This window comes from Archocentrus centrarchus, chromosome 17 (assembly GCF_007364275.1).
Source record: "Archocentrus centrarchus isolate MPI-CPG fArcCen1 chromosome 17, fArcCen1, whole genome shotgun sequence".
In the NCBI taxonomy this organism is placed as follows: Eukaryota; Metazoa; Chordata; class Actinopteri; order Cichliformes; family Cichlidae; genus Archocentrus; species Archocentrus centrarchus.
Genome location: NC_044362.1, coordinates 24,770,877 through 24,786,580, shown reverse-complemented (window position 1 = coordinate 24,786,580; position 15,704 = coordinate 24,770,877). Strand labels below are relative to the sequence as shown.

The following is a 15,704-nucleotide window of genomic DNA, read 5'->3' as shown; positions in this document are numbered from 1 at the left end:
TCTAACCAATAGTTTTTTCAATCTTCACCCAAAAGCACAAATGTCACAAATAGTGCCACTAGATAAAAAGTCAAGCGATCAAAACCAGTTTGATTCATCTCCTGGGGAGCATCGATGTCTCCAGCCATCTCATAGTTACTGAGATACGTCTTCGGTCTTAAGTGGAGTAATCCCTAGAGCCATGCTATTCATATGGCTAAAAACATGTAATGATTAAGTTTTCTGATTGGGTGTCTCAGTAGCGGGAGCAAATTTCTTTCAGTTTACAGTTCATTCTTAATAATTTCATCAGTTAAATTAAACAACTTTGTTTGGGGGAAAACAATTTTCAGTTGATTTCTTTGGCTGATTGAAATAAAACCAATTTTACCCCCCGTGCACGTATACAAATAAATGAAGAGGACTTGAATCAGCCCAGACAAATCTAATTTTGATCTGCATGCATTCCAGTGTGAGACTTGGAAACATGCATAGTAGAAATAGTCAGCCTTTCTGGAACATGAACAAAAACACAAAAACATTTTTGTAGTAAACACAGCATCCCGAAGCCACTTAGACTGAGTGCTCCCATAAGTGAGTCCTTCATCAAAAGCCCACATCCTATTAGGTAGGTACAATTTTCAGTTTTTGAATTGGCCTCTTCTGGTGTCATTACCCAATGCACGGAGGCACACATAGCTGTTTTCAGAAACATGTCCTGCCTCCTTGGCAAAACAGTTTTAAACCTGGGGTGAAAATGGATACAGAACTTTTTTTTTTTTAATTCTGGAAATTACACATTTTGATTTGGGTGTCAAGGGCTTAATAGTAACGGAAGTGTAGAAATTCCTACGTTACTATATAAACTTTCAGTTCAAGGGAGGACAGAGAAGCACTAAAACTGCACATTGTGTACTGTACATCCCCTCAATTTGCATTGCCGGTACAGTAAACATATAAAGAATATTTCAGAACACTATGAGAAGTGAAAGCGTGTTTAGAAAGGCCACAGCAGACAGTCAGGGATATTGTTTTCATATATCTACATCCCAAACACAAAAGCATTTGTTCAGTCAGAGTGCGATGTCAAAACAACACAGTATTCTTCCAAATCAACATAAAATAGGATGTGGATGGGATACCTGCCTGCAAAAACCTCCCACTGTTACAAAATAATATGAAAGCTATATCTCCATAAAGCACTGATTTGAAAAACTATCGAGGCAGAATGACTTCTTTGTAGTTCTGCAGCTCTCTGGAACAGTTTATGTTAACGTGCAGGTGTATATATGTCTGTGTGAGTGTGTTATCATGCGTTTGTCAGCAGTGTGTGCTTGGTAACAGCTAAGACCTGATCAAACAGTGCACATGAAAGAGTCAACACCTCTCTTGGCCTTGGAATAACGCACATGCAAACAAAGACAAATAAACACCAAACACACACATGCACACACACCCACACACAAGACCAGCGTGATTACTTGTCCCCCATGTGGCTACCAAACTGTCACCACTGTGGTGTTCATGCCTCTGTATACTTACATGGCCATTTCAAACTGATCCAGCCACTTCTTCTTCAGCTCTCTGGTCTTAAAAAAGAGTTCAAAGCCCGTGTGCCCCTGCTGGTGTGTCACATAGAACCCGTAGCACCACTGTGGGGTACAGGAAGAAGAAAGTAATCAAATTCACTGGGTTTTTTTTTGTTCGTTTGTTTGTTTGTTTTTTTCCCTGATGCATTTCTGGTGCAGGAACATTTATGTGTGGGGAAACTATAGCTAAATTTATACAGCAATAATTATCTCACAGAATCAACACTTTTCAAGGCGGGGGGGACAGCAGCTCAGTTTGTGAAAATGTTTCTTCACAGCAACAACAAACTTTTCATCTGTGTCACAAATCCACAATACCATGACAGGTTGTTGTAATGTATTTATACGTTTAACTGTAAACAGCGCATCATGCTCTGTAATTGGGGTAGATGCATTGCCTGAGATACCAGAGAATGACTACTGAGCCGCTGGCTGTTAAAATAGCTGAATAAATACATTTAGGGAAAATAAAAAAAAAAAAAACACCAAGAAAACTTTGTGTAGCTGCATGCTGATGCTGTTGTTTTATCCATTCGTTTGTATTCCAGTTTGCAGGTTGCTATTTGTATTAAGAATGCAGACACCCACATGGTCATTTGTCAGGTGGAAAATACCATTAAGCTCCTATGACACATTTAATAATAATGGAATAGTGTTCGTTTGGGGAAAATGTTTATGGGATTTTGATGAGAAGATAGGACTACTTTGACATCTTTAAATCTGAAGCTCAAGCCAAAGGACAGTCACCTTAGCTTCACTCAGCCTAAACTGATTTAATCAGCTTAAACAAATAAAACATGCTGACTAGCTTTGAACCAGGAATCATCTTGATGTGAGGCCACAGTGCTAACCACTGCATCACCGTGCCACCCAGAGGTGCTACAGACAAATCCAGGCTAACTGCTTCCCCTTGCTTTCAGTGTATGTGATAAGCCAATCAGCGACATGCATTAGCGTCATATCTACCATACAGATATTAAGAGTGGTAGCCATGCTGCAGTCTAAAATAAATAAACCCATTTATCAAAATGCCAAATTCTTCCTTTTTTATTCCATCAGGCACAGGCCATGTTTAAATCCCCCCCTTCATGGCTTTTATTCATCAGCACCTATTGTGCCTTGTATCTAACTAAGACAACTAAGGGCTTACTGATTTATGGTAATCTCGAAATATTAAAAAGCATCAACTCGAGCCAGCTCTTAAGTTGTGGGTTATGTCAATCATACATTTCTTTTAGTTCAAACAAGACAGACAGTCTTGCAATGAGAGGGGACATGTAGATGTCTGTGTGCAGATGCAGATTATTGGTGTGACAGAAGAGAAGAAGGAGATGAAGAAGAAGAAGGAGAGGGAGGGAGAAGAAAAAGAAGAAGGCAAAAAGAAATGCAGACACCACTCTCCTAATATAAAGCCAATATTCACTGATTTTAAATCAAGTGTCTTTGTGCCAAGATGGTTGCCACCAGCTTCACAGATCAGCACATCAAGACAGCAGCAGCAATAAGATTTTAACCAGAATTCCACAGATTTAAGCTGTGTTAACATTGACACAGAGTCTGCCAATCAGCCTCAGAGAAGCCAGAAAGCTTTGGGAAATCCTAAAATTCAGAACATTACTTCTAAGCCAAAAACCAGCCAGTTCTACTAGATCTGGACCATGTCTTCCAGATTTTAAACTGACTGCTATTTGCTTGTGCTCTTCAGAAGAATAATAAATTAAGCAGCTATCCTCAAAAGAGATGTTTTTCAACCACTATCCACCAAATAGCTCCACTGAAGCACTTTCAGGTTAAGTGCCTTGCCCATGGGTCCATTTGGGACCGTTTTAATCATTCCCCAAACCTCTCAACTTTTTTTTTTTTTTTTTTGCCTAATCTGCTTTAGCTGGCCGTGTCATATCTAATAACAGGAAAAGTGGTTAGGTTTTACCTGTCTGCGACTGGCCAGCTCTGAAAAGTCCTGAGAGTTTTAGGGCTCTGCTGAGTGTTAAATCATTGATGACTGTGTGTGTGGTCAATGGCACCAAATTCAAACTCCAAACTCTGCTGAAATCTAGCAAAAAATTAGCTGTAGCTTTAAGTGGCCTTGGAGGACTGCACACATTCATCGCCTGATATTAATATCCCCATCCTGTGTGTTCATTGGGGTAGGTATCTCTTTGCCTAAATATGTGTTTGCGGGTGCAAGTCTTGCAACAAATGAATCCTTACGCATGTGCCTGTGTCAGTTTGTGCAGCACTGAATAAAGGTCATGTGTGACTGGTGGAGTTTTATGTTGAACTGAGGATAAAAATGAAGGGTAAAGACGCATCCAACCATGTTAAGAATAATTACACTGTTTATGTCACTGCATGTTCAAGACAAGATTTTAAATTCAGAAATACTGTATAATCCTATCTTAAATATACCAATCACTGTCACACAGAAAATAGACAATAGAGTAAATGAGGATGATAATAGAGTCTCTTTGAGGAAAAAAAAAACAGTCATTTCATTCTGGCAAGCTGTCACTTTCACATTAGCAATCAGCAGCAGAGTGAGAAGACACCATCTGTAGGCATACATCAACAAGACATCAACAAGTCCACTCCACTACAATACAGCCTGCAAATGTTCCCACAAGGTGAAAGATAGCATAGTGTGTAAACTGTATGCACCTTACGGGCTTCTACGTCAGTGTTTGCCAAAGAAAACAAACTCTACAGCCAAACTGAATAATAACATTGCTGTAGTGTAATTTCTAGACAGATAAGGATCCATTTTGCAATAAAAGATGAGGTACAAACATAGTAATATAGTATATTGTGTCTGACCTTTTTACCCTCTCTGTCAGACGTGGGGTTGTTTGTGATCTTGAAGTAGTTGAGGTCGAGTATGTCTTTCATCTCATAGTTGTCTCCTCTTCGCTTGCAAACAATGACTGCTACATCAAATAAAAAGATGTGCCTGTGAAATAAGAAGAGTGTTATATTGCTTTATTGTTAATATGAGTATATATGTCATGCACAGTTGCTATTAAATATTTTTTAGTAATTATTATTTTCTTGTCTTTCAAGTTAAGAAAGCTTAGAGCAGCATTGAGCTTAACTGTTGAGGCAAATTTATCAGTTGCCTCAGTTTTAGTCAGACTTTTTCTTACACGATTCATCTAAAAAGCCTGAAAGTGTTTGCAGCCCGCAACTTGTATACAGCACTGCCAATAAAATCTATTGTGCTCATTCTTTGTTTCTTGTTTTTTATTTCTTTACAAAACTCAAATGAAACCATATTCCATATTTTGCCCTACAGTGCATTAAAATGAATTTCAACAGGCATGTGTTCTTCCTGTCTGCAATCCTAAGTTTCCTTCCCAGACAATGAACTTGGAGGTACAACAACCTGTCCTGTTTCTTCTTGTCAACACTGGAGACTATGCGCACCACTCCATCTCCCTTTGGCCGGCCATAGGTGATTAGTGGCGTATTCTGCAAGCAAAATAGAAGGGAGGTTAAAAATGTCTACTCTCATACTAGAGATATCCTTTGGGGATCAAGCATCTCTTACAATGTCAGTGTCTCATCTGCCTCAAGGCTTGAAAAACAGATGTGCATCATATCTGCTCATGTCAACATTTTGAAGCAGAACTGGGATCTACCAACTGGAATCCCAATGAAAGTTGAATTTCAAGCGTTGAAAAGAACAGAAAGATAAAATATGAGATTTTGAGAAAACAAAGGGTTTTAACCATACCTAATAGCTACTTCTAGAGGTATTGTAAATGCAGTACACTGAAAAATTGTTCTGTAAAATAAATGAGCAAATGAATACAGAGCTATTCCCAGAAAGACATCACGTAAGTTTTTGTCAACTGATTAGCATCAGTTGATTCTTGCCAACTGATTCATTCATTAAAGTTCATTCAATGTGCAATCAAGACAAGAAGAAGGCCTTTGTAATCTGAGAAGCTCTCTTGGCTCTGCTGCTGGCTTTTACAACGTTCTGTAAACTGACTTTTCTCTTTAGTCCCCTCATCTCAAATCTATTGCCTTATGCATGATGTGCATTCTATAATTTTCACCTTATATGTAAAATCATTGGGGTTTTTTTTTCTTTTGAAACCTACAGAAGCATAAACATAAGTAACTTACATTTTAATGTCAGCAATAATGATGAACAATATTAAAAAAACACATTTAAGTAGATGCAGTTAAATAATTATATTCATTATAATTTTTAAATCATTCTTATGTAAAATGTTAGAAAATATCTTTTATTATCTGATTTGCAGTTTTAAATTATTCTGTTTTTTATTATAGTTGAAAAATCTGAAAAAAAAAGATTCTTCACAATTTGTATCTTAAAAAATGACTGAAATATTTAGTCAGTTATTATCCAATACATTTTCTGTCATCACTGCAGCTCTAAATGGTATTATCTTTCTCTGAATCTGATATGGTGTTACAGAGGTTTTCTTAAGCCCTCAGATACACATAAAGTATATATTTTACCTCTGTTATTACCCATTAAGTACATACTACAGTGGCATCTTGTACAAATATGCATGTTTGGGCTGGGCTTGTTTATTGCTTGCAAAAGTTGAATATCTACTAAAAGGAAACAACATGTTCCCCTGATATTTTGCACTCTTACAAAGCCCATCCTAACAGCTGCTTGTTGTTGAAAAAGATATTTCGTTTACCAGGTTTTCGATAGACCTCTGGTACTGGTCGATCTCCCTAAGAGTCTCATTATCTCTCTTCACCTCGTTGACGTACTGAGCCAGGTCCTGACAATACAGACCCACACAGAGAGAAAAACACACATATTATATTTTGTAAGTTCAGTCTGAAGGATTTGAAATGTGTAAAAAAATTTGTTTGAAAAGATAATATGATGTATTTTGTGCTAGATTTGGGGAAAATCATCCATTCAAAATATGTGTATTTGTTCTGATGCCGACTTAGATGAGAGGGAAAGTGTGCATGAATATTCCCCGTACTGTTTCTTTAAATGGACAAATGTGTGTTTGTGTTGTAGTTTCTCTTTTCTATTGTTTTGTTTCTTGAGTTAGAAGAGCAATCATGTCATGTAAATACTGGTAAATAAAGTGTTACTCTACTATTCTGGTTTTCTCAGTGCCATTTCATCACTATTTGAACCAGTGAGGCATGAAAGATTCATGATTCTGTGTGTGTGTGTGTGTGCGCGTGTGTGCGAATAAAAGTTAAATAAAAGTTGATAGCTGAATGGCACAGGCTGTCTGAAATAATCTGCTGAATCAGCCTGCCTTTGCTAACAGTCGAAAATCACAGTGATTACCCTCCATTTACCATAAGCACTGCACTTACTTTCATGGCATCAAGAGCAATCTTCAAGTTGCTCTTGTCAGCAGCATCATGAGTGTGTTTGACTAGCTCCTGTTAAGACAGGAAAAGAAAATAAGTGGCAGACTACATCCACTAACACAACTACCACTGCAGGCAGTCACATTCAGCATCACTAGTTGTTGGACTGATTTTAGAGTAACGATCACTTTAAATTGTATGAAACACAAGATCCGTCCTATACTAGCAAACAAGTCCCTTCATATTCAGAGGACAGCTGTTAAAATGGGATAACATCAGGTAATTAGATAATAATAGTCTAAAATTAAAGCTAAATGAAGAAAGAGAGATTTTTTTTCCTTCCAATTTGTTTAATTTTCTAGATAAAAAATCATAAAGCTTCTCAGCAAAGAGTGATGATTTATCAAAGTATAAATATAATCTGACGCAAATTAACTACTTTATTCTACTACATAATCTTTCAGAATGAATCATTTGAAACTGAAAAACAGTACTGTGCAAATGTCTTGAGTCACCACTCGTTTTTCGTATTTTCTGTGTTCATAATTTTATGAGATTTGAGAAGATCCCCAACACCACTGGAAGAAGTGCAGCCCCAAACCATGACAGAGCCTCCACTGTGCTTTACAGGTGGCTGTAGACACTCACTGTTGTACCTCTGTGCTGGCCCCCCTCCTTACTGATGAAGATCTGACCCAAAATTTTCAAATTTGGATTTATCACTCCATAAGACATATTTCTTAATGACATGACTTTTAAATACTGTTCATCTACTGTAGATAGGTTTTAGGCCTCCCACTTCTTCTCTTGTCCTCCACCTGTCCAGTTTACTCAATTTTTTAAGGACACACTGCACAGCATGTGATACATGCCAAGTTTTAGCTCTTTTTTTTATATTCACCTAAAGAACTGGGAAGACATCGCAACAGTGCATAAAGATACAATTTAAAATTGGTTCTTTGCAAAGCTGTATGTTTTATGTAGACACAACACTGGTTGAGTTAGGTGTCTTTTTAAAGCTTGATTCAGAGGTCAGTTTTAAGTGGCTAGCAAGCAAAAAAAAAAAAAAAAAAAAGTTCTTCATTTCAAAATATAATTGTCCTGAAATATAAAGAAGAATAGCCAAATAGCATTTCTCTTTTTAGGTACAGTAAAGAAAACACATATGAACACACCGCATAACTGACATTCAAACGGTATCAAATGTCAGCAGTTACAATATAGGAAGAAAAAGGATGTTCAGTCTACATTATCTTGCCGACTCACGCACACACACACACACACATATTTCTTTAATCACATGGAAGTTATTGCTGAGAGCACAACCTGCACAGAGGAATCAATCTGTTAATGAAACCTGTCCACAGTCTCCCATGGAAGACTTTGGTTTCATTGCCATCAAAACAACTGTTAAGCCATAAAGAAAACATGCAACAAATAACCTCATGCTAGACCACAGTGAATTGTTTCCGCAGCAAATGTGACTATGTACATGAACAGTGTTTGCTAGCATTGTGCTTCATTTTCTGCTGACATTTTATTTTTCATTCTAGACAGACGCTGCTTGTTAAAAATACATGCTGCCAATACTCTGTTTGCCGTGTGTGTGTTTGCTGTTTGTAGCAGAAAACTGCATTAGCAAGAATTAATCATTATTCCAGCATTAAGTATATTATAAAGTATATTATACATGCTTAATATCAAAAGCTGTGGAATCAGTTTAGGTGTGATTACCTCTGTAATGTTACACAATAAGAGTCTCAATTATTGCCCAAACTGATGTGTCAGTGTCGTGTGTGGCACAATGCTCTTTCCTCACTGCGCTGTATCCTCTTTCACTTAATTTCTGCCTAGCCACTTCTCTTTCCCTTTGTTTCCATTTTTGTCCCCCCCCATCATGCAACTTCTCCTCAGGGGTGTCTGAGAACTCCCAGGATCAACACCATTTACCATGGAGGGCTTTACCTTCCACAACAATTTAGAAAAAGCTCTCTAGGCATAGCGCTCATCTGTACTGCCAGCTGTAGTCTGACCTCTGATTCATAGTGAGCAGGGGAGATGGTGTCATACAATAAATCAGTATGCAGTGGAATTTGTGGGAATCTGAAAGGCTGCATGTCTGGAATTCCAGAACACGAATGAATACTTTATGTACCACAGCCGTGCAAAACATATGTAACAAATCTGTATAAATTCTGAGAATGATTTTAGATGGTCAGACCATTCTTGGTTAAATAAAATTTGGGTGAATTTATAAATGCAAGACCATTTATACCATATACCATTTAGACCATTTTTTTTTTAAAGTGTAGATCTTCTGAGATAATAAAGGGAGAGGAAAAATGAATCAAAATTAATCAAATTTGTGGACGAGATCGCCCTCCAGTGGTGAAAGTAGTTGGATCAACTAATGTGTGGCATGTCTTCCAGAAGTCCAAGATAATGTCTTCAGGTGTTTTTTAATTTCAGCCACCAAATTAAAGATGTTTCATTTATTATCACAGAATAAAGGGTAAAAAGAATAATATTTATATTTATGACTGGAAGTGGGGAATTTTTTTTTCATTCGACATTTTTGCTTGATTTTCTGATGACTGATTAATTGAGCAATCTCTGCAGCATAAACAGCAGTTTTCCACTCGAGCTGCCAAGTGGAATAGTAGGTATATAAAGTACTAAAAAAGTAGAAACTTAAAGTTGACTGCTAAAATAAAAACTCAGTAAAATGACATAAAAAGGACAAAAATATCTAAATCAGAAGCTTCAACGGCAGTGTCAGGCGAGTCAGCTGATTTTAAAAAAATGCAGACAAATCATGAACCTGATTAAAAGCCACACGGGCTCCTCTGTGATATGCGGGTTTGACACTCCTGCCTTAAATTGAGTGAGTCAAACGTCTCTACCTGCAAAAGGAGATGGTACTTTAGGACTCGCTGCATTGGGACAACCAGCAGGTCCCTCAGTGTAAACTTCCCATTGTTGGCCCTTTTGGAGCACTCCTGGAACAAAAATACAATAATTGGACAGTATGAGCAACACTGCATCAATACATATACAAGTGTCACTCAGACCAGTAGTAAGAATTCAACCAAGGAACATAAAATAGCTGATATACCAGAGCTTATACATATCTGCTCACAGCTGTTTTAAGTCTCAAACTCAAACCTTCAGTTTTTCTAGAGGAGTCATTTTGTGAAATTGGGTGTTTCTCATTCTGTTTGAATGAGCAGCCATGAAGCCCAAAGCTAATAAAGGAAAAACAATGTGTGACACAATTTTTAAAAACACGTTATTTATCCTAAATTTGCATAGATTTTTCCCTATTTAATTTAATATATATTACATGAAATCAGATCCTTTTATTTATTCCAATATAGCATCATTTTCACTAAAGCTGGAGGAAAGGAAACACATAATATATCAATTAAAGATGTGTATGTGTAGTGAAAAAAGTATACACTAGAGGTCACTGAAAGCTTAATCTTTCTATGGGTTGTCACTGGATGTTACAGACAGGCTCACAACTTCAGATGTCTCACCTCCAGCTTCAGGCGAACATCCTCCTTCTCTTTGCAAATGAGGTCTAAAACAGCAATGCCAATTTCCACTCGACTGCAGTATATCCCATAAATAAGCAATCTATAAGCCAGAGGAATGGAAGTGAGACCATGACAAGTGGTGACTAGGAGGAAAGGGCACTGGGTGTGCACAGAGGCCCACACATGTTGTTAATAAAGATGTTATCAAGAGATTCTCTGACATCTGTACTGCAATATTGAACCGACAAAGAAAGTCGTCCTTCACTTTGCTACGAAAGGATCATTTCTCAGAACGCAGTCTATGTAAGTGACATTTAGTTTCAGTCTGTAAAGACACACATAGCTGCTTGATATATAATTCAAATGTAAAACTGCCCATGCAAAGTTTCAGCAGTTAAAATGTGTGACCTTAAAGAGTTATTTTGGTGTAGTGAACTTGTAAGACCTTGTGCACAACACTGACAACTTTCACATAAATTAGGAAGACAAACAGTCGATGAAAATTAAATTGCTGCAAAAATCAGCGGCGCTGTAGTGGCATTACACTCTCTGTTTTCTGTAAACTCCCACAAAAGAAAGTTCAAATCAAATAACTCTGCACCATCATTGTTTGTTTGTTTTTTACTTGCAATATGTTCATAACCCCTTGGATACCTCTCTTTGTAGCTGATGAATATCTGGTAGAGATTTAAGGCATTTTTGTTCAGGATGGAATCCTGCACATCGGCCATAAGGCTCTTGTGAAGTTTTACAAGATCCTGCATCAGACAAAGAAGCGTCAGTATCTGGACAGAAAAAGTTCATTTTTTGATTTCATGTGGCAAGAGTGAAAACTAGTGTCACTTACTGGAATGTTGACAAAAACTTTGTCTATTTCAGCCGCAGAGAAGAATTTCTTCAGTGGATTCAAGAAATACTGGAGACAGAAACAATTGAAAACCTAAATGAAACTAAATTCGGCTCCTTGTCTGCACCCATTTTACTGATTCAACATGCAGCTGGAAACTACAAACAACGTGAAAGTGAATTTGTAAATAACGCATTACTCATACTGAAACCATTAACACGCGTCACATAGGATGTTTGATAGCAGGCAAAATAGGGAATTGACAACTGGGGATTTCCCCCAAATTCCCCCCCAAAAAACCCAATGTTGTGCTCCATACGCTGTAAAAAAAAAAAAAGATAAACTGATAACAAGCATTTACTGTCAGTCAGATTAAGATTTAGGAATATTATGCAGTAAAACCCACCCGTTGTTAGTTCAGAAGAGGAAAAACAAGAGTTCAGTACCTTCTCAATCGACTCCAGGGTCTCTGTATATTTCTCCTCTGTCTGTTTAATCTCTGTAAGGCAGCAACTCCGGATATCAACCTCCACCTGCTTCTAGAAAGACAGATATCTTAGAAAATACTGCTTGAATGTTTAATAGCTAAAAAATGATTTCTTTTTTTTTTTTTTTTTTTAGTCCCCATTTTTCTTTATCTGAAGAGCAGAAAGCGCAATTTTAAAAGCTACTGAACAGTTCCTCCTACATTTATCAAAGACCCTTAGGTGCTACAGATGAAGTGAACAGAACAGGAGTTTTATTCAATATAAATGTATGAACCAAATAATATGTTTTAATAGATTTAAGTATTTTAATTATTGGGATTATAATAATAGGCTGTTATAATAGATCAGTATCTCATAATATCTATTTGATTTTTGATAATTATTCATAGACAAATCAGATGTCTACCACTTTTAGTAATTTAGTAATTCATACATGTAGTCAAGCAGAAAACTACAAATACCTGCTAATAGAAATTAACTGGGAAATAAAAAAATATCTATAGTGCAGATTACTCTGGTATACAGTAAAGATGCTTTTTACTTGGATTTTACAAACAGTTGGTTATTAATTTCAAGGCTTTTACATTAGTTAAAATTCAAAGTGAATATTTAAACTTGGTCATAAATTAAAGACTTTAGGTACAAGTTACTGGTGCAGATTTAATTTTCACACGAATATACAGAATATTTGTTAAGTGTAAATATTATCACACGGTGCTATTAAACAAGAGAAATTAACCCCACTTTATCAATCTATATATCTATATGTTTTAAATGGTGCTAACATTAATGCAAAAGGCAAAAGTGATGATGATGAAGGTCAGACAGCTTAGAGAAAATAGAAAACCCAAGAACTACATCTCACACTCTACAGGCCTCAGTTACATTGTGAAATGTTAAAGTTAATGGCAGCACAATTAGAAAACTATTGAACAAGACGTTTGGCCATAATGCACAGCGTCATGTTTCGCGAAAACCAAACGTAGCATATCAGCACCTCATATCGACTGTCAAGAACAGTGATGGAGAGATGATCATTTGGGCTCATTTTGCACCCAGAGGACCTGGGCACCTTGCTGTCACTGAGTCAATCATGAACTCCTCTATAAACCAAAGTATGTGAGGCCATCTGTCTGACAGCTAAAGCTTGGCCAAAACTGAGTCATGCAAATGAAAAGTATCAAGGTGTTGCAATGGCTCGGTCCAGACCTCAACCTGATTGAAATGCTGTGGTGGGACCTGTGAACAAACAAATGTACACAAACCACAGGGGCAGGGGACTGCACAGAGCCCTAAAAAATTCAATTTTCTTTTTCACATGGCTGTACCCTAGTATAATTATATCTGTCTTAAGTCAGTATATATTAGTGCATGACCAGACTGTTTTTACACTGTGGAAGCATGACTCTTATTTAAATAACAAGTAAATAACAAGTCTTGCTAAGTAAAGATGCCGTAATGTTGAATTATAGAGGATTATGTTGTACCAGGTAAGAAGCTGCACTGAACTTTTAGTAATTAGGATTTTGTGGGTTTTAGTTGAACAACACCCACCCTCTCAAAGTAAGTATCCGAGAAATTTAAAGGTATTCAGTGTTGTGAGTGGTGTGTAAAGACGTGTGTGTGGTGCTGACTCATTGTGGTACCAGTGGGGGATGCTGTTCCGTCCTCATGAGATCTTCATAGATCTCCCCACCAGCATAGTCATCTTCCAGCCCGTACACCGCGGCATACAAGTCATCCTCATCCTCAGGAACATTCTCACTATTATACACAAAAATTAACAACACTGATATTGCTAATTAACAATTACTTTTTGCATTAACAGCAGATGCAGGAAGCAACCTCTGTTTGATTTCAATTTATTACAAACACCAGCGGAACAAAGAAAAAAATAAGACTTGGGCTGCTCTTTTTTCACCAGTTATTGTTGATTAAGTCATCATTAATGTTTCAAAAAGGAATGATGTACAGAACCAGAAATTGTGACTTGAAATCCTTATGTGCCATGAGAATAATGCAAAAATTGTTTTCGGTTCTATACACCTGTGATTACTCTTACGCGTCTCTGTCGATCAATCACATTGTCAGCAGCACCCATCCAGATCCCTGAAGTGGGTGGGTGTGCAAGCACTCAGCAAAAACATGCAGAATTACTCATTCATTTCCTCTGACAGTAACATTGAAATGGTGCCAAGCCTGTTAACAAAACATGTGGGTGTCCATACCCCTGGAGAGCATGGATGATAAGCAGAGCTGGTTCTTCTACTGAGAGAAATAATCATGTTCTATCAACACTAGTAATGGGCCCACAGAGAGGAGCTTCATACATACTCAATCATGTCTTCCAGATTGTTGTAAATGTCCTCATCTTGCAGGCTCTCCTCTGTTGGAAATGGCCTGGAAATGAAAATAAAGTAGTATGAGATTCAGTATTTAATAGAAAAATTGCTGAGTAATTTCAACATTTGGGTGAAAAACTGTGATCATAAAGTGAAACAGTTGTTAAAGCTTGAAATGAGTGAGCTTTAGCTATAACTGTGCCTGCAGTGCGGGTAAGGTGAGATGGAGGAGGCAAGGTAAAAGTGAAAGGGGGGTTCAGGTGGTCAGAGAACCTTGTTTGCATAAAGAACTGTTACAATTTACTGGCAACTAGATGACTTACTTGAATCCTGCTTGCTGAGCAATTGTTGTATGAGAAAGCTTGGACAGGGTGTCCATAACCTGTTGAAACAAAGGGTGAAATTATGTTGCAGAATTTTTAGAGATAGAACGAGAGGACCGACAGAGTGTATTAGAGAGGCATTTATGCTTTATAATATTATATCAAACTTATTGTGGTTATTCGTTTCAGAATTAAACAGTATTCAAGTCAGTCAAATTAAGGTTTTGATTGAAGCCTTAATTATAATGCAAAAGTCAGAGTTAAAGCTCTGATAGATCTGATTTTCTGCTTAATAATAATAACAGCTTGCCTGTTAACAACACAAATCTAAATATATATGAATGCTTCACATCATTCAAAACTAATTAATTAATTATAACAAAATGTTCCAATATTTAAACAAGATGTCTCAGGGTCTAATAGCAAGCAGCACTGTGTATTGTGTCCAGACAGATGGGCAATCACACAGATTATGTGGGGACATATATAGAACAAACAGGATAGGGCCCAGGACAGAGCCTTGAGGCACACCACAAGATAGGGTAACAGAAGAGGACACAAAATTATCAGAAGCAACTGAAAAGCTCCTCTGAGAGGAATAGGAAGAAAACCAGTCAAGCGCTGACTCAGAGATACCCACCAAAGTTCCAAGTCTATCCTCTAAGTCTCTCAATCAGGATACCATGATCAGTTGTGTCAAAGGCAGCTGAGAGTTCCAGAAGTACAAGGAGTGAATATTCACGTGCATTTCTACACATTAAAATATCATTTGAAACTTTCAGAAGAGCTGTTTCAGTGCATCTGATGAAACCCAAACTGAAATTTATCTAAAAATGTTATGAGCAGTTAAAACTTCTAATAGCTGTTTGGCCACCACTTTATTTAAAATTTTGGAGATAAAAGGAAGTTTTGAAATTAGCCTAAAATTCTGAAGGAGATGCGAATAACAGTCTGTTTAAAATATGAAGGGACGCGCGCGCGCGTGTGTGTGTGTGTGTGAGCGAGAGCGAGAGAGGGAGAGGGAGAGAGAGGGATAATAACCATTCATCAATCAAAATCCAGGTAATATGTTCAGTTAATTGTGATTTTGATTTGAGGACACATTGAGCAGCCCTACATTTTTACAATCAAGGCATACAGAAGAGCTTTGCTGAATGCAGAACATGTTGAACCTTGAAGTACGCAAGCTACAGCAGCAGAAGACCACACCGGGTGCCACTCCTGTCCACTAAGAATAGGAAACAAAATCAGACAAAAGATTGGAAAGATGCT

The 15,704-nt window shown here is 37.3% G+C and overlaps 1 protein-coding gene across 3 annotated transcripts in view; it reads right to left on the bottom strand.

Moving 5' to 3' along the window:
* LOC115795678 (guanine nucleotide exchange factor VAV3-like) overlaps positions 1-15,704 on the bottom strand; it is a 50,124-nt gene that overhangs the window by 24,767 nt on the left and 9,653 nt on the right. For 2 of the 3 annotated variants that reach the window (XM_030751687.1, XM_030751688.1), the window contains exons 3-15: positions 14,433-14,491; positions 14,102-14,167; positions 13,414-13,531; positions 11,726-11,818; positions 11,280-11,348; positions 11,087-11,190; positions 10,433-10,532; positions 9,797-9,892; positions 6,897-6,965; positions 6,248-6,334; positions 4,948-5,033; positions 4,383-4,515; positions 1,522-1,631 (exon numbers count right to left, since the gene is read on the bottom strand). In XM_030751687.1, the coding sequence (XP_030607547.1) occupies positions 1,522-1,631; positions 4,383-4,515; positions 4,948-5,033; positions 6,248-6,334; positions 6,897-6,965; positions 9,797-9,892; positions 10,433-10,532; positions 11,087-11,190; positions 11,280-11,348; positions 11,726-11,818; positions 13,414-13,531; positions 14,102-14,167; positions 14,433-14,491 (1,190 nt within the window). The remainder of the gene's footprint in view (positions 1-1,521; positions 1,632-4,382; positions 4,516-4,947; positions 5,034-6,247; positions 6,335-6,896; positions 6,966-9,796; positions 9,893-10,432; positions 10,533-11,086; positions 11,191-11,279; positions 11,349-11,725; positions 11,819-13,413; positions 13,532-14,101; positions 14,168-14,432; positions 14,492-15,704) is intronic. The other variant, XM_030751689.1, reaches the window with a different exon arrangement.